This window comes from Pangasianodon hypophthalmus, chromosome 8, assembly GCF_027358585.1.
Source record: "Pangasianodon hypophthalmus isolate fPanHyp1 chromosome 8, fPanHyp1.pri, whole genome shotgun sequence".
NCBI lineage: Eukaryota > Metazoa > Chordata > Actinopteri > Siluriformes > Pangasiidae > Pangasianodon > Pangasianodon hypophthalmus.
The window spans coordinates 9,940,540-9,962,608 of record NC_069717.1 but is presented as its reverse complement, the minus strand read 5'-3'; the positions used below and the strand labels follow the sequence as shown (position 1 = coordinate 9,962,608).

General features: G+C 38.0%; 1 protein-coding gene across 2 annotated transcripts in view; it reads right to left on the bottom strand.

The window, feature by feature from the left end:
• The window catches only part of tafa3b (TAFA chemokine like family member 3b), a 111,104-nt gene that overhangs the window by 33,296 nt on the left and 55,739 nt on the right, over positions 1-22,069 (bottom strand). For both annotated transcript variants that reach the window (XM_026923227.3, XM_034306371.2), the window contains exon 2: positions 13,413-13,525. In XM_026923227.3, the coding sequence (XP_026779028.1) occupies positions 13,413-13,524 (112 nt within the window). In that variant the 5' untranslated portion in view covers position 13,525. The remainder of the gene's footprint in view (positions 1-13,412; positions 13,526-22,069) is intronic.

Here is a 22,069-nt window from a genome sequence, read left to right as displayed (position 1 = left end):
TATTAAATCATGGCCCATTGTGTTTTATTGCTTATATGTATCTTATACCTATCAAGAAAAGTATATTTGGAATAAGAAAGCATTATATTTTGCAACACTGTTCAATAACGCATAGGTAACTATACAGGGAATAAGCAGGAACAAACGTAGTACTAGATCAACACCTTTGAGGCAGCAAGTCTCAGGTGCATGTAACACTACAGGAATTGTAAGAGCTAGTCTTATATAACAAACTTTCTTATATAAGACTTACTGAGTGATTACCTAGTATCCATTACAGAGGTGTACCTCAATGACACTATCTGTATCTGTGTGTGTATTTAGATTTAAATCCAAAGTGGATGTGGCCTAAACTGGAAGTTTTGTTTTGTTTTGTTTTAATAAAATATGAGCCCAAAACTATGTCCCTGGAAACACTGTGAAAGCACCCAGAGGTAGAAATGCCAGTACAACCCAAGCATGGTCTGTGAATTTTGGCTCTGACAGTTTCTCAACCTCAGCTACTTCACTCAAGTTAATATTAATAACTGGTCTCAACTACATGACATTTTTCTTGCATCCCATGGGATCTCAGTCCCACTGAATATACTGATATTTATTGGTTACCTCACTAATTAATTATTAGTTAATAGTAGTGACTTGGGCTTTAATATAGTACTAATCAGTTGTCCCTGCTTAGTCCCTGCATAGTTGCCTATGAGTTATTGAACAGTGTTGTTCCAAAGATTACCAGTGAAAGAAACTTTTGCAGACAGTGTCTACACCACTACTGAGGACTGGTGTTCCAAACTGTCTGGTATAAAACTGTCTGGTTGGATTCCAACCAGAGACATTATTAGGATGTCCTAGCTCTGTATCTTGTATGGTTCCTGGACAAGAAGGTGGTCTAAATTTAGCATTACTGTTCAGCACACTTGGCAGTGTAGACAGCGGGAAAATATAGGATTATGGTTGATTTGCTATACTATAACACACCATCCAGTGGAAGAGCTCGGTAAGTGAAACAGAGGATCTCAATCCAGTCCTCAGGGTCATGTTTTTCTTGAGTCCCAGTTTCTCATACACTTGAGTAAACAGAATTCTTGAGCTTTACCTGACTCAAATGTGTTTAGAATTTGATGAAAAAGAGGATTGGCTGGAGGTGCCTAGTGACTGAATTGAGAACGCCCGTAGCATGCACTATAAACAACACACTCTCAAGATTTCGAAGCATTCACACAAGCTGATTTGTATAAACACTTATGAGAAGTTCAGATTACGCATAGAAGCAAGGCTAGCAGTCACAGCTTTTCTCAGGACTTCGCTTGAGTGCAATCCAGTGATTTCCAATTTCATTTGTTACAATTCTTGCATATTATAACAGGGATGTGGATATTATTACACATCACTGTATGTGCTGAAGGTACAGTCAGTGATTTTACTAGCGGTTAGCTGAAGCCAGCTGTAAAATGTACAACCCCATCCTCCTAAATCACACCCCCAAAACACATACCTAGGCTAGAATGTCTGAACAGTCTAGAGAAGAGTGGAAGCTTCGGGATCAATAAGCAACATGACTGACAGGCAAGTAGAGATGACTTCTTGATTGGTTGGATGTTCATGGTTCTCATAATGTGTGTTTTTTGTAGTGCTTATAGAGCCTTGGGTACTTCAGAAACCATAGTATGTCCTATGAGCAGATATTTTATTAATAGATGCTGGAATATTATTTTAGACACCCAGGTCATTAAAAATAACAGCTAAAATAAAGTGTGAACTACCAAACTCACTCTCTTGCTAGGCATTCTGATCCATTCTTGTATCAACAAACCAGTAAGTTACATGGCATGTCAGTATTTTGTGTTTTTATAGCAAAATACATAACAGGTCAAGTAGAATACGACCATGGAAGGTTCAAGTCTAATAGAAAAGTTCACATGCTATTTATATACAGTGAACATCACAATATCTGTCACAAACACACATATATCAAGCTTTCACTACACCAATCTGTAGGTCACATTCTGCACCAGTGTAATTTAACCATGACCACATCTCCACTATGCTATTTGAATAAGATCAATATGTAATAAGTAAGGAATAAATCACAACTTGGTATGTTGTAATAGGAAAACAATCAACAAAGGAATGGTGAGAGGCGGCCCAATGCACAGCGAGACCAGAATTCCTCTGAAACGACAGCAATTTGCCAACAATTACAGTATTTAATTTATTAACAAAAGACATGACACTTTTTAATTGCTTATAATTACATTTAATGTTGTGGAACTTCTGTAAGATAAGTTAGTTCCGGTTATCACTTATGTTATAGCAGTTATAAACAGTCACAGCAGTCATTTTCTCACCAGCCTCTCTTTCTTCTCTCACATGAAGTTAATAATACAACAAAATGTAGCTTGTCATGTTACTTTCCTGTGGCGGAAAACTCACTGACTGTTACAAAGTGCTACCAGCCAGGGTCTCCTTCCAAAAATGGTAAATAAACATTGCCTTAGAGAAAGCTTCACTGTATCACTGATAATACATTGCTCTCTGTGAATGAGCTGTTACTAAAGAAATGATATGATGTTAGAACAAGCACATTAATATAATCATGTGATCTGAATTACCGCTGGCAAGATCGTCAGAGCTGTTGTTATAGAAAATTAATCAACACCTTCTGACCAATCGGATTTGAGAATTTGACAGATATTGGATTGGTATAAACAGATTTATCTCATTTTTAAACATATTGAGCATAGCTCACTTTATTTATAATTAAGTAGTTAGACATTGAAGGCTCATGAAATAAGCCAAATTTCTTCTGTTCTTGGTGTTCGTTAAAAACAACTGGTAACATGGTACATATTTTTTTTCTTTACATTTTAGCCTCCCTTTCATTTGTACCCTTTATTTGCATTTTCATCACAGTCATGTCAAGATGTTTTACAAAATGGAGCAAAACAAGACACTGTAAAATACTAAGAAGTACTAATGATCATGGAGGTTTTTAAGGTTTTTTTTTTTTTTTTTATCGACAGCCTGTAATGTTGGTGCAATGACACGACAATTCTTCAATTCTCGGAATCCTTCTCAATGTCCAGCCAATCAGAAATGTTGAAAACTGATCATTACAGTCTTTACAGTCTTGCACCCAAATGAGGATGGGTTCCCTTTTGAGCCTGGTTCCTCTAAAAGTTCCTCATATCATCTCAGGGAGTTTTTCCTTACCACCTTCGCCACTGGCTTGCTCATTAGGGATAAATTCACAGTGATAAATTCAAATATTTACAATATATTTTTGTGAATCCATTTATTTCTGTAAAGCTGCTTTGTGACAATGTCCATTGTTAAAAGCGCTATACAAATAAAATTGAATTGAATTGAATAGAATTTATGAATTCAGGTATGTTTGGAAGCAAGTACAAAATGCAGAAAGTACTGAGGTCGTGTCGCCTATCCAAGATTTTGAGGAGGTTTGTGACAGAACATTGATGTTCATCATATATGGAGTACTGAATGTTTTTTGTATGACACTGGATTAAGGAATTTCAATTATCTAGCTATCAAATTAATGTGACTGAACTCCAACAGTGAGACAGGGTTTGATATACATAGGAAAGAATAGGAGGTGGGATCACAATGTCTACTCAACCTTGAATGATTAGATCTTGAAACCCTGATAAACTGAACCTGAAGGACCTATGTGTCCAATGTCTCAGGAAAGCTGAAGGAGATAAGTTAGATGAATAAGGAGTGTGTTTGTTTGTAGGCATATGTGAGAGTACGATTTTGCTGAGATATTGGTTCTGCATGTGCAGCAGGCGGTGAGCAGTTATTGTTTTTGTTTACGGTTTCCAATAAGCAGATTTCTTTCCTCGTATGATGCAACGTCAGCCTTCAGGATCCATCTGGATGTGAGCAATCATGGGCCTGCTTTCAGAGAAATGGTGTTTCTAGACATCCTGCGGCCAGAACATGTCATAACACCAAGCCTACAACAGATGGACAGAACAATGCTCTTACTGACATCACTTCCTCCCCAGCTGTTCTCTCAGATATTACAGTGAAAATAATGAAAAAGGGAGGATGAAAAAAAAGAAGGTGTATGTTCTCTATGATTCTGTCTTTCTCTCTCTTTTTCTCCATGCCGAGTGTAAGTATTCAGTGCTGATGTTGGATTAGGCAAAAGAAAAATGATTTGCATTTGGGTAGCATTAGTTTTTCATTTAAAGTTAAAATGTGAATATATAGGAAAAATAAACCCGGCTTTAGCATATTTGTGTCAGACATTACCCCTGGCATGTTTAGTCTCATTTTTTACCATTATTATCCCTCTTTTTTGCTTCTGTGTTCCATTTCTTTTGGTTTGCTTGCCAGCAGCAAAGCGGCAGAAGCTTCTTCAGTAGAGCTGTAATCTGCAGCCAGCTGGAAGCGCAGCATACAGGTTAACAGCATTCTGTAATCCGGTAATCTCTTACACTGTACTGAGTCAAAGCATACGTCCTCACGAAAAGTAGGGATGAGATTATAAATCTTCAGCAGGAAAGAGATAATCATATGAATATCACTGTGCATGTGCTCAATGATCAGCACAAAATGGAAAGATTAATTCAGAAAGAAAAAGGGAAATCTGCCTGACTAGCACTTTGAATCATTGTCTTGCTCGTGCCTTCTTTCTCCCATGCTATTTCCACCATTAATTGCAGGATATTAGTCCAGTGAAGAGAAGAACATCCATTAAAGATGGAGTCACAGAGCAGCTGGGGGAAAAAGCTATATCTCTTAAAACCCTCTGTTCATTAAATATTTGCTATTTCTAAAAAAAAAAAAAAGAAAAAAGAAGAAAACCTCAGTTTGCTCTAGTTCCAAAAACTAAAACCTTCCTCCAGAGTTCTCTATGAAGCTAGAAATACACAAATCACAAAACAGGCTCTTTTAGGTAAAAAAAAAAAAAAAAAAAAGGATGGTGAAGAGTGTTTCCATGCATTAGCTAAGGGCACAGACGAGTTGGAGCTTACATCCTATGTTTTTAAATGTCAGGCTCAGGCTAACAGAAGTCCAGAGGTGAGGAAAGAACATATGAATGTCAGAGTCTGAACGTCTGGCGAGAGCTTTCAGGCCTTTTCCAATAACCCAGAGGTCAGGATTTCACTCTCCATGCGTACATCTCTCCAGCTCTCTCCCAGCTTTGATTGCAAACACTCAACTCTCAAGCAAATATCCTGTGGCTCTGTTTTTTCGCTGGTGCTCCTACAACCCAGTGCCGAGCAGCGAATAACAGCACAGGCAGCCTGAATAAATAACTCAGGATAAAAAGTGACATTTTGATGACTATCCAATCTGGAAGATGGTGTACTCTGATCAGAGAGAGACAGCATCTTTACTTCTCTGCCTGCTATTTTACTTCTCCTCATCTGCTCCTAATTTCTCTGTTGTCATCCAACAGCTTGTCAACGTCAGCGACTTGAGTGATCACTCATTCCTATCTACATCTAAATGATCTGCATTGCTGGTTTCTCTCAGGTCTTGTAGCATGGGTCTGAACACTGAATACCACACAGCGACTTAACAATTTTGATGGTAGTATTGATACTCATTACAACATCAATGTATATTAACTGCAATGACAGGCAATGGTGTCGTCCTTAATAGGAGACTTCACCATATGAGTATAATAACAGTAACAACAGTGACATTAGATTTAGCACTGCATATGTACTTGTGTCCTCTTTCGTTCTTTTATGATAGAACAGACCAGATTTTTGTTTCCCTTAAATGTAATCGACAACTTTCCATCTCTATTTAGGGTGCATGGAAAGTTACAAGCAAGTTAAACTCATGAACAGATGGCCATAATGATTTTCTGGGCTGTAAGCTGTAAATTTGTCTCATCGAGAAAAAAAGCTCTTTCCGAATGCTAGACTGGAAATTGTTTATTTTTTTGTTTTGTTTTTCGTCTTTCTAATGAAAAACTCAGCAATGTAGACTGAAATGCGTCATTAGTCAGACGAAGAGAAAAACAGGGAACAGCAGCTGCTGCGACAGGTAAGCTATTTCAGGAGCTGACATGTGATACCTCTGAATAAAAATCCAAATAGTGTTGATGTTGATGCAAGGTGCAATTTTGCATTTTTAATTAGTGGAAAGGGAAAACATTAGACTCCATAAAAGAGAGGATACAGACAGTAATTGTACATCTCAAAGTTCACATATACCCTCACCAGCCAACTTAATAGGAATACACCTGTACCCCTGTTCATTCATCAATCAGCCAATCATGTGGCAGCACCGGTGCATAAAATCACGCAGATACAGGTCAAGAGCTTCAGTTAATGCTTACATCAATAATCAGATTGGGGACAAAATGTGAACTCAGTGACTGATGTGGTCATCTGCTATTGTATCCCATCTGTCTCAACATGTGACGTGTTGTGCATTCTGAGGTACTTTTCTGTTCACCATGGATAAAATAAAGAGTGTTTATTTGAGTTGGCATATCCTTCCTGTCGGCTCAAACCAGTCTGGCCGTTCTCCTCTGACCTCTCTCATCAACAAGGCATTTCTGCCAGCAGAACCTCTGCTCCCTCGACATTTGTTTATTGCACCATTCTTTGTAAACTCTAGAGTCTATTATGTAAGAAAATCTCAGGAGATCAGCAGTTTCCGAAACACTCAAACCAACCTGTCTGGCACCAACAACCATGCCATGGTCAAAGTCACTGAGATCACATTATTTTCCCCATTCTGATGTTTGATAAGAACTCTTGACCTGTAACTGCGTGATTTTATGCAGCACTGCCACATGATTGGATAATTGCATGACTGTGCAGGTGTACAAGTGTAATAAAGTAAATGGTGAGTGTTCAGTAGGAGCATCTGATAAAATGGCCGATGGATATAAGATATTCATCCTATAACACAATTCTAAACAGTAATGACAGAGGTATAACATAGTAATAATACTGTAATAAACGTCGTAATAACTCGTCCAAAAATATAAGCGATTACTTTCCTTTCACTTGCTAATGAAGGCAGTAATTACAAAGAATGCAGTACTAATTAGACATCATAGGATCTCGCTATTATCTCTTCCCTATTAGTAGAGTGAATTTTTTTGAAAACCAAACCACCTCAACTTTCAACTTTCACAATTAGTCTTGCATCTGTGTAAATGGATTTATAAAAGGTAAAACAATATATTTCTGTTTCAATTATTTTACTATAAGTAGTTAATTCTGAAGTTTAACTTCTTACATGCTCAAGTTGTTTAATGATCTACAAAAATGCACGGGGTTAGGGTTATCAGACTAGGACAACACAATAGATCCTTGCCTTAGATGTTGTGGAAACCAATGTCTCGAGTTTTATCTTGACCACAGTTCAATTGCGGAGTTTAATTAAGCTAATAGGTACTTTAAAACACAACAGGTCGGGATTTCTGTCCTACAGATTATTGCCTGTACTGATAGCTAAATGTTCCTATCAGATGTCCAGTTCAATTCAATTCATTTCAATTCATTTTTATTTGTATAGCGCTTTTTACAAAGGTCATTGTCTCAAAGCAGCTTTACACAAACAAAAGTAAAGTGAAGTGTGTGTGTGTGCCGTCTCTGATGAGCAAGCAGGGCGACGGTGGCAAGGAAAAACTCCCTGAGATGGTGATAGGAAGAAACCAGTTCATTACATTTAAGGGCTAACACTATGTCACTGTAATGCACTGTGATTTGGATATTTTCAATATGCTGTCATACTATACACAGGCAAATAAATTACCCATATAAAAACATTAGTTAATATTAGTCTACCCTAGTGAATATTTAGTGTAAAGCAGCAGTCTTTAGAGTATTTGACAAAAAAAACTAACAAAACCTAAAAAAGTCAATTCTCTTTAATGTAATACAGGCACTGAATGCAATAATAATAAAAAAATAATAATAAAATAAAAATAAAATAAAATTTAAAAAATGGTAAACCGATCATCATCTGGCAGCGGTTAATTTCACTTAGCACTGACTTCATTTACTCAGATTTGTGAAATTCTGAAGTATGAACCAATTGGAAATGAGAGAGCAGGCTGCAGTAATTTCATTCTATTAATTAATTTTATTACGTAAAAAATAAAAATAAGAAATAGAGGAACTGCTCATTTTCTCAGCAGTGAACTGCTCAGCAGTCACACCTCTCTTTTGACTTGCTATAAATCAGTGTTTCAGTAAGGCAAGTTCTGTTTTCTCTGGCTTAACACACCTGCATCAACACATGAAGTAATTTCCAAACCTTAAAAGAGCTGATTTAAGCCAAACATGTTAGATCAGGAAAAAAAAACATGTGCAGCACATAAAGTTGACAGAACTGTGACTGAAAAAATTTTTTGGAGGATTAAAACTTCACAAAGTTCACAAACTTTTAACCTGAATAATACATTGGTACCAAGTTGTTTAATTATGCTAAATGGTTGAAAAAAAGTGTTTCATTGAGTGTACATGTGTGTGTGTGTGTGTGTGTGTGTGTGTGTGTGTGTGTGTGTGTGTGTTCATGTGTATGCATGAGACAACAGTAAAGATAAAACCGCTGTGAAGGCTGGTTGAAGGTTAATAACTGGTTGTGCTCGTGTGTGTGTGTGTGTGTGTGTTATTGAAGCTAGTAGTGTAATAATGGCATGCTGAATGTGACCTACATGTTTTATGCCACAGATGGAGCAGAGCAGTGTGGGATAGCAGCGCACATGAAAATGTCACATTTTTAATTTCCATCCTGCCTTTCTCTCTTAGGCCATATGGAGAGACTTCACAAACCTAAAGCCTAGTCATACACACACACACACACACACACACACAGTCATTATATCTATTCATAAGGGGTTATTTAAGGACTATTGCCTCCCATAAAGAACAAGAATTTCTCTAAATCCTCTAAATATTGTACCAAGCTGGCACAGCTTTGATCATTTACATAGCTGAGCTATGTCTTTGCTCAGACACCAGTATGGCCCACCAACAGTGCTGAGACACTGGGTATTATTATTATTATTTTTTTTTAGAAGTCCATATGTTAAAACAGCTAGAGATCTAGCTATTGTTATTTAGAATGCCAAACAAATCAAATGAGCTACTCTTTTTCTTTTTACTTACAGAGCAACACTACCTTATTTTTGGTCATTTCCCAGTTTCCACCCACTAGCTCTCCCCTCTTACACCACAGCTACCAAGCATGGAGGGTGACAACTAGCACATGCTTCCTCTGAGACACATGAAGGCTGCCAACTCATCATTTCTCCTGCTTATGCTATGTCACATGGCAGCTGAACGCATTTGGAGGAAAGCGCTGGCAGCCCTCTTCTGCATACATGAGCTCACAGATGCCCACGATTGGCTAGTGCCGCTGTGATTGACAGAAGATAGAGTAATGCCATCAAACCCACCCAGACTGCATGGCTAATTTTCAAATCTCCGTGACAGGGTGAATGTTTTGTTGTTGTTGTTGTTGTTGTTGTTGTTATTTTAGTTTGTTTCGCCACTTGGGAAACCAGCATTGAAATTATTAACAAATATACAGTATGTTGTGAAATGTTATCATCTCCTATTTTAATCATGTCTAGGTTTAGACAAAAATAACATGCTTTTACAAACAGATCATCTCCTGAACAGTGTGTGACATTAGATTTAGGCAGATTTCATACCTAGTTTGCTACAGTCTGTACCAGAAATTAAATTTTTGTGACATTTTATCTTTTCCATTTGTTCCGGTTGATTTCACATTGCACTGTTTTTCAAGTATTTTCACATGTACGCTAAGTGGTCAGGAATTAGGCATGTGCTTTTATGAACACTTCTTACTGGTTCTCATTCAGGGTTGTTTTTTCTCCGAAGGTTATGTGAGTGCATTTTTATTAATGAACAAGGTTGAATACTGTCCTTGTTAAGTACCTGTTAATTAAATTAATTATTGATAATATTATTAATAATTCTATTTGCACTTACTGTATAGGGCTAATACAGTACAATACAATACAGATAATTCAATTCAATAACAATTTCTGATGTTTCTACACCCACTTATGGACCTATTTCTATTGTATTTAATCAAACAAATGCATGTGCACTGAGGTGCATGTGCTTGAGATATAAATAGTCTACACTTTGTTCTGCAGGGAGAGGTGGTCTTTATTTTTCCATATTAACACAGAGTCTTGCGCACATACTGTTGCAAATGGCACAAACCATGCAGGGGGTAGTGACAGAATCCACAGTCTGTTTAGAGCCAAATGTTATTAGAGATACAAGCGCTTGGTCCCTTTCACATCATTTTTGATGCTTTCATATAAAAAGGATTGTGCTCTCATCAATAATGAACTGAACCAGGGTCCATAGCCATAGGTGCCCATTTTATTTGATTGACAGCTGAAAGAAGGATAGCACGATTTGCATTTTGCAACCATAAAATCTCCTGTTATTAATACCTTACACATATATAAACTATATTTATGTGTGTAATTGATTGAAAATATATTTGTCATGTGAACTTGATTGTTTTGATGTGTGAAATCAACAGTTTTGTGTTCATTTTATTTATTAATGACATCATGCATTACGATTTTGTTTAGGAATTTACTGTGTAGCTTGATACTGCCTCAGCCAATCACTGTCGATATTCGTTCATGAAACATGTCAGCATTAGCATGGTGGCACTGTGGGTAGGGTTACCACCTCACAGCTCCAGGTCTCTGGTTCAATCCAGGTTCAGGTTACTACCAGTGTGGAGTTTCACATGTTCTACCCATGTTTGTGTGACTTTCCTTCCACCTCCTAAAAACATGCCAGGAGGTGCATAGGACTGACTGCGCTAAGCTGGCCTGACGTGAACCCTGCACTTTCTCCTAACTTGGGAATTCTTTACTAAAAGGTCTTCGCAACAGTTTTGCGAATAGCTTTTAAGGAGAAACTCTTAGTTAGGAACTTTTAGTGCCACATAGGAGAGCTCTTAGGGACAAGATACGATTTGTGAAAATAGCCCATGGGCATGAAAACTGTGTTTACTTCAGCGAGTTGGAGGTAGAGAGAGCGAGGTAGAAGGGAAGCAGGAGGATGCATAAGGACGCAAGGACAATGGTGTGAGAAATGGTTAAGGTCTGACACATACCATGATCTACTGGGCTTTAGACCAATGTGACCTAAGACACTTTTTTCTTACTATTGATTGTGTGCCATTGACTATATAGTGAGTCTAGTATTTGGATGGGTGTATTCGGGACATGTCAAAGGAAGGCCTCATACATTACAGGACATAAGGGCACAGGATATCATCTATTCAAGACTCTCTCACACACACACATACACACACACAGGGCAGGGGGCTCAGGACACAACACTGGAAGTCAGCCATTATTCTTCCGTGTTCAAAACTCTTGACAGACTCATTTCTCTGCCCTCCATCCATACCTCACCCCGATCCTTTATATTTGCAGTTTCATCTGGATAAGATCTCCTAGTTTCATCTGGAAAAGACTTTTTTTCATCCTTCTCTCTTCCTCCGTTAGTTTTTCTCTGCTTGTCTTATCTTCACCCCTCTCTCTTATCCCCCTTTCTCCACTTTGTTTCTTGGGCTTATCAGTTTTATTTGGAGGAGTCACTCATAAAAAATGACCCACACTAATAATGATGAAGTTATACTGTGTAGATACATGCACATCTGTGTGTGTACCAGAGTTTCTCTTAGCCGGTAAATACCGGTTTTGGACCATTAAAAATCCCCAATGTCTGATAAAATCAAAAATTGTCAGATACAATGTCTGGTAAAAATATTAACACGAAGAAGACATATGTTAGACAAAGTACGTTCTCAACTGCACACACAAATATGGTCTTTCTCTGTGCAAGTATTTTTTTTTCACGTTTGTTCTGTAATGTGTACTCTGATTAGCACTTTGCTGCCACGGAGGTTGAAATTTTCTGACAGCTTGCGAAGTCTTAATCCGCAACTACAGCGAGTTGTATCCCGAGTGGGCCACATTGGCAAAAGTAGCGTGCATCATACCCATCTCTAGTGTGCCTGCAGAGAGAGGCGTCTCACTGCAGAATCGCATTAAAACAGCCTTGCGTTCAGGAGGAGAAGGTCACAAGGCTGATGTGCATCTCAAGCTGCAGAGAAACACTGGACAAATTCGATTTCACTCTGGCAGCAGAACGCTTCTGTGCCACAAAAAAAATCGCAGAAAATAGTCATAGAAGTGAAGAGAAACAAATTAGCGTGGAAAATTATATGATTTTCATTATCTTAATATTTCTATGTAAACAAAAATATATGTGGCAAACTGCAGTTTAACATTTTGCTCTGCCCTGTTTTTGTTTTGAATGTGTTTTATTAGACAATAATTCCACAACTGCCGTTTGTTATTTTGAATAGCGTGGAAAAGAAAATGTAATAAATAAACCTTTATCTTTCATTTGACTTGATTGTTTTGTTAGTATCATATTGCATATACTATGTATAGTACAAAATCTTACAGTGCAAAATAAATACCAAAAATGAGATGACCGGATTTTTTTCCAGTTTGTCCGGTAAACTTTATCATTCCCGGACACGTTCACTGGCACCAAAATTTATTAGCGGAATCTCTGGTATGTATTTTTGTGAAAAACTGTGTGTGTGTGTGTGTGAACTGAGAAACTTAAAGCATCTCCAATCACAATTAGTCATCTGAGAAATGAGGCACACACAGATATCATACACATAGACAGAAATGATATCTCAATTAATGAACGAAATAAACATGCCTCGCTCTTCTTCCACCTCCCTCATACACACACACTGAACACTGTACATACAACAACATTTTCAAAATCCAATTCCGTACAACCCGGCAGTAGCTCCCCAGTTAAAATGTCACATTTAGCATTTAATAAGTTAGGCATTAACACATAGTGAAGGAGTGATTATTGAGGCAATAGCCATGTAATTGCAAAATTGACAAGGTAATGGATGATAAAGACCCCAGAACATGATCACCAAATAAGCTAATCTTTCTACAAAGATTAGTCAAATTATTTAAAATACTTCGCTTGCCTGTCACCTTCCATTTAAGAACTTATTCAAACCAAAAAATACTCTGCCATGCACTGTCTTATCGAGTCCATACAGTCTGATTGTTGCAGACAAATTTAAATTGCTGACAGAAATGACATTCCTAAAATACAACATGTCTGACCATGGCATTCGCCTTCTCCTAGCAAAGCTGCAAATTATCTATCTGGTTCCAGTATTACTAGACTACATGAACAGTCAATAAAAAACAGCCATGAATGCGTATGCTTACACCCAGGTTCACTTCATTCATGTCAAATCCTAATGTCAAAGCTTGCTAAAAAAGATCTAAACTGAATGTAAATGATAGCACTGATTCAAGCCAGTACCCAAGCTGAACTTTAACTCACCTATATGGTTGCGGTGTGAAGAGGCCAGAGCCAGACGCCCCCAGAGAGACAGCAGGGCCAGGGTGAGCAGCAGCAGCCACACACACACACTCTGTACATCCCGCTCCCGCATTCTGAAACACACACACACACACACACACACACAAAATGTTATGCAAAGTTTTCTTCATATTGAGACTAATTGCTTCCACAAGCAGACAGAAATGAGAAAAACAAGAAAACTTCCCAACTGGAATAGCTGACATAGCATATTTAAGTCATATGCCTTTGCAATCACCAGATCTCAATTAAACTCCGCTCTCCATTTGAGGGAAGATATTTTTAACGAATTTCTATCTATCTATCTATCTATCTATCTATCTATCTATCTATTGATTTAAACCATTGTTTTTAAATAGAAATGTGGAGTTCTTTTTTAATCTGTGTGCACAAGATTGTTTTTTATTTTTTGTTTGTACGTACCTATAATATTTTCTGACAAATTTATTTGTTTTCGTTTCCTGAAATATAAACAAACTAGTAGCCATATTTAAAAAACCACAACCAGGCACAACTGACCAGGCAGTTCCTAAGGATGAATGAATCAATGCTGTAAATGCATTGTTGTAATTCCATTGTTCAGGTTCACATTAATAAATGTCTTGTGAGCTTCATATCTGATTACTCATTTGTCCACCTCACTTAATAATAATAATAATAATAATAATAATAATAATAATAATTATTATTATTATTATTATTTCCATTTATATAGTCTCAAATGACGGACTATACACTATGTGCTTACACTATGCACTATGTACTGTACTGTCTAGTGTATGCATTTTAATATAAGTATAAGCCATTTTTTAGTATAATAATTTTTTTATTAATTTTTTTCATAATTTTAGTATAAGCCATTTACCAGTCGACAGCAAATGATGTCAAACGCAATATGTAATGCGACGCCGCTAGCTTTAGCAGAATAGCCACAGTCAACGAAAATTACTTTCTTCATTTAACATTATGTCAATGTTTCCTCTTATGCCCAACATGACCTTTTTTGATTCTGTGAAAATTTGAGGCAGCATCAGTGTCTGGTAGCCCCGCCCCTTTTCTGCTACATGAGCAAGGTTGCGACTGTTGAGTGCATGAAGTGTCCAACATTCCACACTTTGTTTTTTTCAGCTGAATAAGTGCATCATTCGGGTACTTGAAGTGCACTTCTTCTTCTTCTTCTTGAAATTTTCAGTGTGAACGCACTATTCACACTATTTATACTACAGCATGGTGTAGAATGGTGCATAAGTATGCAATCTGGGACACACCTATACATATTAAAAAAAAGGAAACTATTGGGAAGCAGAAAGAGAAATGTTTGAGACAAAAGGAATGTTTTAAGTTGAATAATTAAACGCCATCACACTCATGGCATTCAATAGTTTGGGGGCTACAGCACTAAAGATTCTTCCCCACACTGAGGTTAGTCTGGTCTTGGGCACTACCAGGACTGTGGGAGCTCAGATACATAAAACCCACCCATGTGATGTTTTTGTTGAGTCTCGCAGTATCCCAGTCCTGACACACACATGTAGTCTTAACCAGAGACCATGTAAACCTTTCTGGTAAGTTTTCTAAAAAAAAAAAAAAATGAATAGTGCGCCTCCCATTTCTATCTACACTTGTTTCTGTGCAGAATACACTATCTATCCATTCATCCGTCCAGATTTTTAATGTCTAGGTAATATTAGTATAATTATGACACATAGCTGTTTACTTTGACTTGAATGCAGTCAAAAGTTTGACATGCAACAGAAGGGGTAATGTTTTAAATGTCAGTTTGGAGGACAACACAGAGCTCCGGTGCAGATAAAAATCAATACTGCAATTCAACAAGAGATTATTTTACTGCAGGGATCTCCAGCTTCAGAACAGTGCAAGTGTACTTTTGTTTCCTAATAAAAAATTAATCTGGAATTTAATTCTAAAGGAATGTGAACAGAGAAGAGCCATCATGTTTAGTGAATGTCATCCAAAGAGAAGACGACTGGAATGAGAATACACATGTGACTTTTTAGGTAAGCTGATCATATAGGAAGACAGGTCGTTTGTCAGACCTAAACAACTGGCTGCTTTAGGAAAAGGCTGGGATATTTTATTCCATTTGGCAAGGAGAGCACCTACAATGAGCACGCTCAATAACAGGCTCGTGTCTCCTGGCTGGCTGAGGGCCCAGTGCTGTGACAGTCGGGCTCTTTTTAAAGTAACGCCACAGAGGAGAACAGATTCACAGACACTCAGATTTCAGAAAGATATACAAAGATATGCAGTAATCCTGTAGAGCAAGAGCGACAGATGTAGAAAGACAGAAAGAAATAGGAAGACAGTGAAAGAGAGAGACAGATGGATATAGGAAGGCAAGGGAAGAGAGGGAGAGAAGGGAGATTAGAAAGAGATAAAAAAAGAAACAGGAGACAGAAAAGATAACAGGAGAGCAAGATGGACAGTCTCAGAGAGACAGAGAAGGCGATAAAAAGACAGAAGAACAGGAGAAAGGTGAGTTTGCACAATTTGAATAGGCTGTTGTAAGAATGTATAAAATTAGGCTGATTTATTGTCCTAATTATCTCAGTATATAACGTCCCTGTGGGGACAGTTAGTGATTTCACACAAAGCTTGTCTCCTGCTGAAACTCGTGTCTGCAAATAGGACTTTACCAACAGAGAGACGGCTGAAAATTAAAAGAATGAGGCAGTGGAAATATATATATATATATATATATATGTGTGTGTGTGTGTGTGTGTGTGTGTTTGTATATATATATATATATATATATATATATATATATATATATATATATAATACAAACAATATATTTCTATAGCATGTTTGGTATCATTTTAACCCATAGGAAATAGCATTTATGCCATATGACTTTTAATTCTGCTGTGTGACTGATCCAAAAGTGAGACAAAGAGAGAATGTCTACTGCTAAAACTCATCAATTTATTGTGCTAGTAGAACAGATGCTAAGACTAAGCTTTTCTGACTTTAAGAAAAAAAATATCAAAGGTATAAATACTGTGTCTTTTGCAGCTATGGTGTAACCACAGGAAAAAAAGCACAAAGAGGAAGGAAGAAAGAAAAAGAGAGAAAGAAAGAGACCGAGAGAGCTACCATATACACATCCCTACACATGCCCCTATCCGTCACCTTTATAATCAACCTCTCCTTCACACTGTCTGGAGTTGCTAAACTACAGGACATCATCACCTTCCACACACTCAGTGATCAATACACTCTATGATCAATAGCTGGTCCAAAAGCCAAAGTGCCACTCAGGATGGTGAAATAAAGCATGATGCCTACCTGTAATGAGTGAATTATCATGCCCAGTCCACATGTGATATGATAGGACTAGGTGATATGCGCATATGATAGCGATACTGCAATAAATTATATCACTATGCAATATTCAGAGAGTTTCACAGGAACAATAAATACTTTTATAATGATGAACAACACTAAGCAGATGCTATAACATGTCATGCTACAACATACGATTCTGTAGCTAGTTAGCTAGCTAGCTTATTTTGAGCAGCCAGAGGAAATTCGCTGCATAGATTGCTAGATAAATCAAACATGTTTTCATACTTCCATTTCATAAGTTCATGCTTAATGGGAATAGATCTGAAAACGGTTTCCAAATCCTAAATACTAATTTAACTTCTAACCAGGTCTTACTTTGTATTTATAGCAATTAGCATATGTCCTTATGAAGAAAGATTAACAGACGTGCTTTTAACATATAACATATCTACATGCTAGTATAAATACACCAGGGTCTGAGAATACGTAATACATACAACTAAAACTCTGTAAGCCAGGAGTTAGTCCAGCAAAAATTCAGAGTATGAGTCAAGAGTGCTATTTTTTAACGTAGATTTAGTGCTTGCTTAAGTGTTTAGTGAAGGGATGGGTCTTCAGTCTTTGTTTGAAGACAGCCAGTGACTCAGCTGCTCAGACAGACAGAGAAGTTCACTCCACTACCTGGGTGTCAGAACAAAGAAAAGTCTTCATGTATGTCTTCCCAGAGTCTTCCTTGTCTCCTGAGGGATGGTCGAGCTGTGCTTGTTTCTTGAAAGGAATGTGGTGCAGAGCGGGGTTTGACAAGTGTCTTCAGGCAAGTGGGGGGGCGGTCACCGCTGGTCTGAATACGCTTTGCCGTTAAAACTAAATATCATGTTGGATATCATGTACAGTCTTTGAAATAAAGTGTTCCTCAAGAATTTGTTGGATAGTCAAGGCCCTTTTCGTTCATTCATTCAATCACCACATCAGGGATAGGATCTGCTTTCCTGGGAAAACTGGGTGTGAGGTGGGAGTACACCTGGAATGGGATGTCAGTCCACAGTGCACACCTCAGAAGCCATTCCACCACCTTATATGAAATTTTATCCATGTGGCCCAGGATTATTTTATGTCATAAAAATTTGGGGTCGGGGTTCGCATATGCTAAAGTGCATAGTATGCCTCTGTCCAGAACGTTACCGACTGAGAGGGAGGTAAAAATGATAAGGAATAAGCAAGGAAATGGGGCAGAGGTAAGGGTAAGCAGCTTTTTACTTATTGGCAGTTATCGTATTTGGTGTGAATGACAATCAAAGACAATCTAAAAAAAAATCAATTCCCAAAATTAACTCAATTTCCTGGTCCTATAAGATTTCCCAGTGAAAGCCATGGATGCTGGCCTAAACATGTAAGACATTTATAAATAAAAAACAAACACACACACACACACATATATATGTGTTGTACACAGCTATATATATATATATATATATATATATATATATATATATATATATATAGAGAGAGAGAGAGAGAGAGAGAGAGATGCGCACAACACACACACACACACACATATATGTATGCAGCTATATATATATATATATATATATATATATATATATATATATATATATATATATATATATATATATATATATAGCTGTGCACAACTGAACAGCAAACAGCCATAAATAACCAGCAGCCAGCAAAGTCAATACACTGCAGCACTTCAAGCAGCCGGGCCTAATTACTGGCCACACTCTGGTTAGGTTTTAATTGCTAGTAATTCACTTGTTTTCTGTGTTTCTTTGTTGTTGTTTTAATGTAACTAGGTGAAAATAGACGAATGCTTCAGGGAGAGGGCGAGAGAGAGAGAGAGAGAGAGAGAAATCAATCTCCTTGTTAGAAGCATGCGGACGCATCCACGCATTAGAGAATCATGTGTCACGTCGATAGCAGTGGCAAAGCACTTGACTCCCACTCTTACAGACATACACAGACACATGCACACACACACACATACACACACACACACACATACATTCTCTCACACGCCCTTCTTCTCCTGCCATTAAAAGGCCAAGCCGGCAGGAACACACTTCTGATGCGCCATTCTTTCTGCCACCGCACACAGTGCGGTGCACAAACACACAGCATGATCCTTTATTACTAGGAAACCACCAATTTTGCATCATTCCAAATCCAGTCTGGAGCAGGGCTATGCAGCTTGGCAGTGTGCCAAAATACAGCACACTTATCAATTCTGTTTTTTCTGTAGGGGAGCGAGGAGAGGCTTTGTTTAATAAAGAAGGAAAACATGCCAGTACAAAGCATAATTTAATTCTCGGTGAGAGAGAGCGAATGTGAGGCCTGAACGCTACAGCATTGCGGCTATATTATATTCATTTACTGAAGAGACAGTAAAGAGAAGGAGAACGTGGGAGAGCCAGAAAGAGAGAGAAAGAGAGGCGGGTTCTACTTGTTTAATTAATCCCGCTGGAATCTGGTCTTCCGTCTTTGCAGATGGCGAGTTCATCACACAGAGACATTTCTGTTTCGTTTCTTCGCTGACTAAAAAACATGCCCACTCGCCCTTTCTGTCCAACTTTCTCTCTCTTAGTCCATCTCTTTTCTGCTCTGTGTTGCTTTTTCGTCTCTTCTGTTCTCTTTCCACTGAGACTCTCCCTTAGCACTTGGACATGCTTGGTTCCCCATATGGTTATGTAAACTTGTCTGAAAATATGCTCACCTGTCACCTCTGATTATACTGAACATGCACATATCAATGCCTAAAATGGTGGAGAAATTCTGTGCAAAGTGGTCTACATGTTGCTCTGTCTCCATTCTTTATAAAACAGAAATCCAACTAATGAGATTCAGTAACTCTAAGGTTATATCGTACTGGATCCAGAATGCTGTTCTTATGCAGGCAGGTGAAGGAGCTCTTAATAAAGAAGAGCAGGATGGATGCCAGCACACACTGAGCTTTAGATAAATCCTGCAGTGACAGATCTCAGACTTACTAGCTAATGAATCCCAGGTCATATTACACACACCGTAGCTACTCAATATTACCAAATCCCCGAGTAGAACTACTAGATGCTAGGTTATAGCACCCACTAAGATCTAACCCACTTTTTTTTTTCTTTAAATGGGCATTTTGGCATAAAATGTTAGATAGACTTCATTATATTGTAGTTTACCACAGTGCTGTTAAATTCTTGAATATGATTGGTCAGAAGGTGTTGATTAATCTCCTATAACAAAAGTGCTGGCTGTAATTCAAACAATTTTTTTTATTGATGTGATTATTATAATGTTATGATATGTTAGCATTTCTATAGTAGCAGCTCAATCACAGGGACTTGCATGGCGAACGCTACACATAATCTAAGCCTACTAATAAAAAAAATGTGTTGTTATTGAAGCAAAGACATTTATTGGTTGATATGGTGATGGTTTCCATAATAAGACATTGATTTAACATTTGTGGAAGGAGTCTTCAGTGTCGATGCTTTCCGGTTTCTCAGTAAGATGGCAAGCTGTGATTTGTTTTGTATTACCCACTTCAAGAAAGAGAGAGAGAGAGAGAGAGAGAGAGAGATAGGGGGGGAAGAGAGATTTGTGAGGGAACTACTGTTTATAGCTGTCAGAAGTTATGGCGACTACAAGAGATAACACTCTTAGTGTTATATAACTATAATTCCCAAAATGCACTACTCATACAAACATTGGGAATTCACAACAAGAACATACAATTGTTAGTGGTGTAGCCCTTGTAGACGTAAACTGACATTTAAGTGTAGCATAGCATAATCAAGTCAGAACACACTGAATCAAAATGTTTTAGACACAATAAAATCATAATTCTTTGAATCTGACCTAATCTACTTGTCCATGTCCAGACATTACTGTAACCTGCATGGACATCTTTGGGCTCAGTTCAGACGTCAAAAAGAGTTACTCCATTTGGAGCCACTGTGTAAAAAAGTGGAACAAAAGTCAGAGAAAGATAGAGAGAAGGTGAAAAAGGTGGGATACTTTATACTCCTGCTTCAAAACCTAATGATGTGTGTATTTTTAGCTCAGTCTGCTGCGCTCATTCCTGTGATAGATGTCCATATTTGATACAGAGATGGAAGCGAAAGATAGGGGGGGAGGCATGAAAAGAGGAAGAGATGGACAGAATAAGAGAGCTGAGCTAGCGTCTACTCTGTTAGAGCGAGGGTTGGCAGTTCCCCGGCTCCGCCATCACAGGCTCGGCAGGCTCGCAGGCGCCCATCAAGACAGCTAACCTTGCCCGGATTCCATCAGGCTTTTTTCCCCACCCTCCCATACCTGAGCCCAGACACCAATCAAATGCTGGCACCAGACATGACAGCCAATTAAATCCCACTCTGACAATCCAGAGAGATTGTAATGGAGTCCAGGGAAAAGAATGAACAGCAAATGAGACGCTTATCAGGCACAGTAAGACAACAAGCATAAAAAGGGTAAGAAATGTGAACGCTTCTTAATGAATTCAGGCTTTGAGAAGTGCTCATTACGAGCCAATAGCTTCAATTGCCAGTTGAAAGTTTGTAAACGTAGGCTCAGTATCAAAACGGAAAAATGCTAGATATCCAATTTTAGGCCGAATACATGACAGTCCAAACAATTTAGCATGTCAGAGGCTACACACACCTACTCCACTGTATAAAGAAATGTCCACTATATAAAGAAATGTCATGTCAAAGCAGAGTTTAGAGCTTCAGAACTCAAAGTGTTGTTGAGCACAAAGGATGAAAAGCTAATGGCCTAAATCTGTCATATAAATACTCAGACATCTGACAAGGCTTAATGGAAAAACGAATGTACACAATTTTCTACATATCCCAAATGTAGTCAAGACGTGTTTAGTGTCCCATTTACCTCTTTTGTTTTGTACTAATGCTACAAGGAAAATATCTAACAAGCAGGGGATGCTCAGCTCATGCAATGTCTATTCCACAGAAACCGTATATGCCCACACACCATAAACACTTTCCTCAAACTGCATCCAGGTTTTCAGTAATGTCGTGCTGTGTCGTGATGTGGGTAACTGGCTGCAATATCCTGTATAATGACTGAACATAACTTTATAGTGTAGCTCTGTAATGTCACAGGGGCAGCCATCCTGGACACCCAAAATCTCCTTGTCCTTACAAGCAATTTAGTATCAATCTGACCCCTATGCCATGCTTCTCAATGTGCAATGCGTGTGGATGATAATATATATAGTTTCACTTTAAACATAGATCATAATCTTTATTTATTCAGCACTTCAATGTCTCAAGGATTTAGTGTAA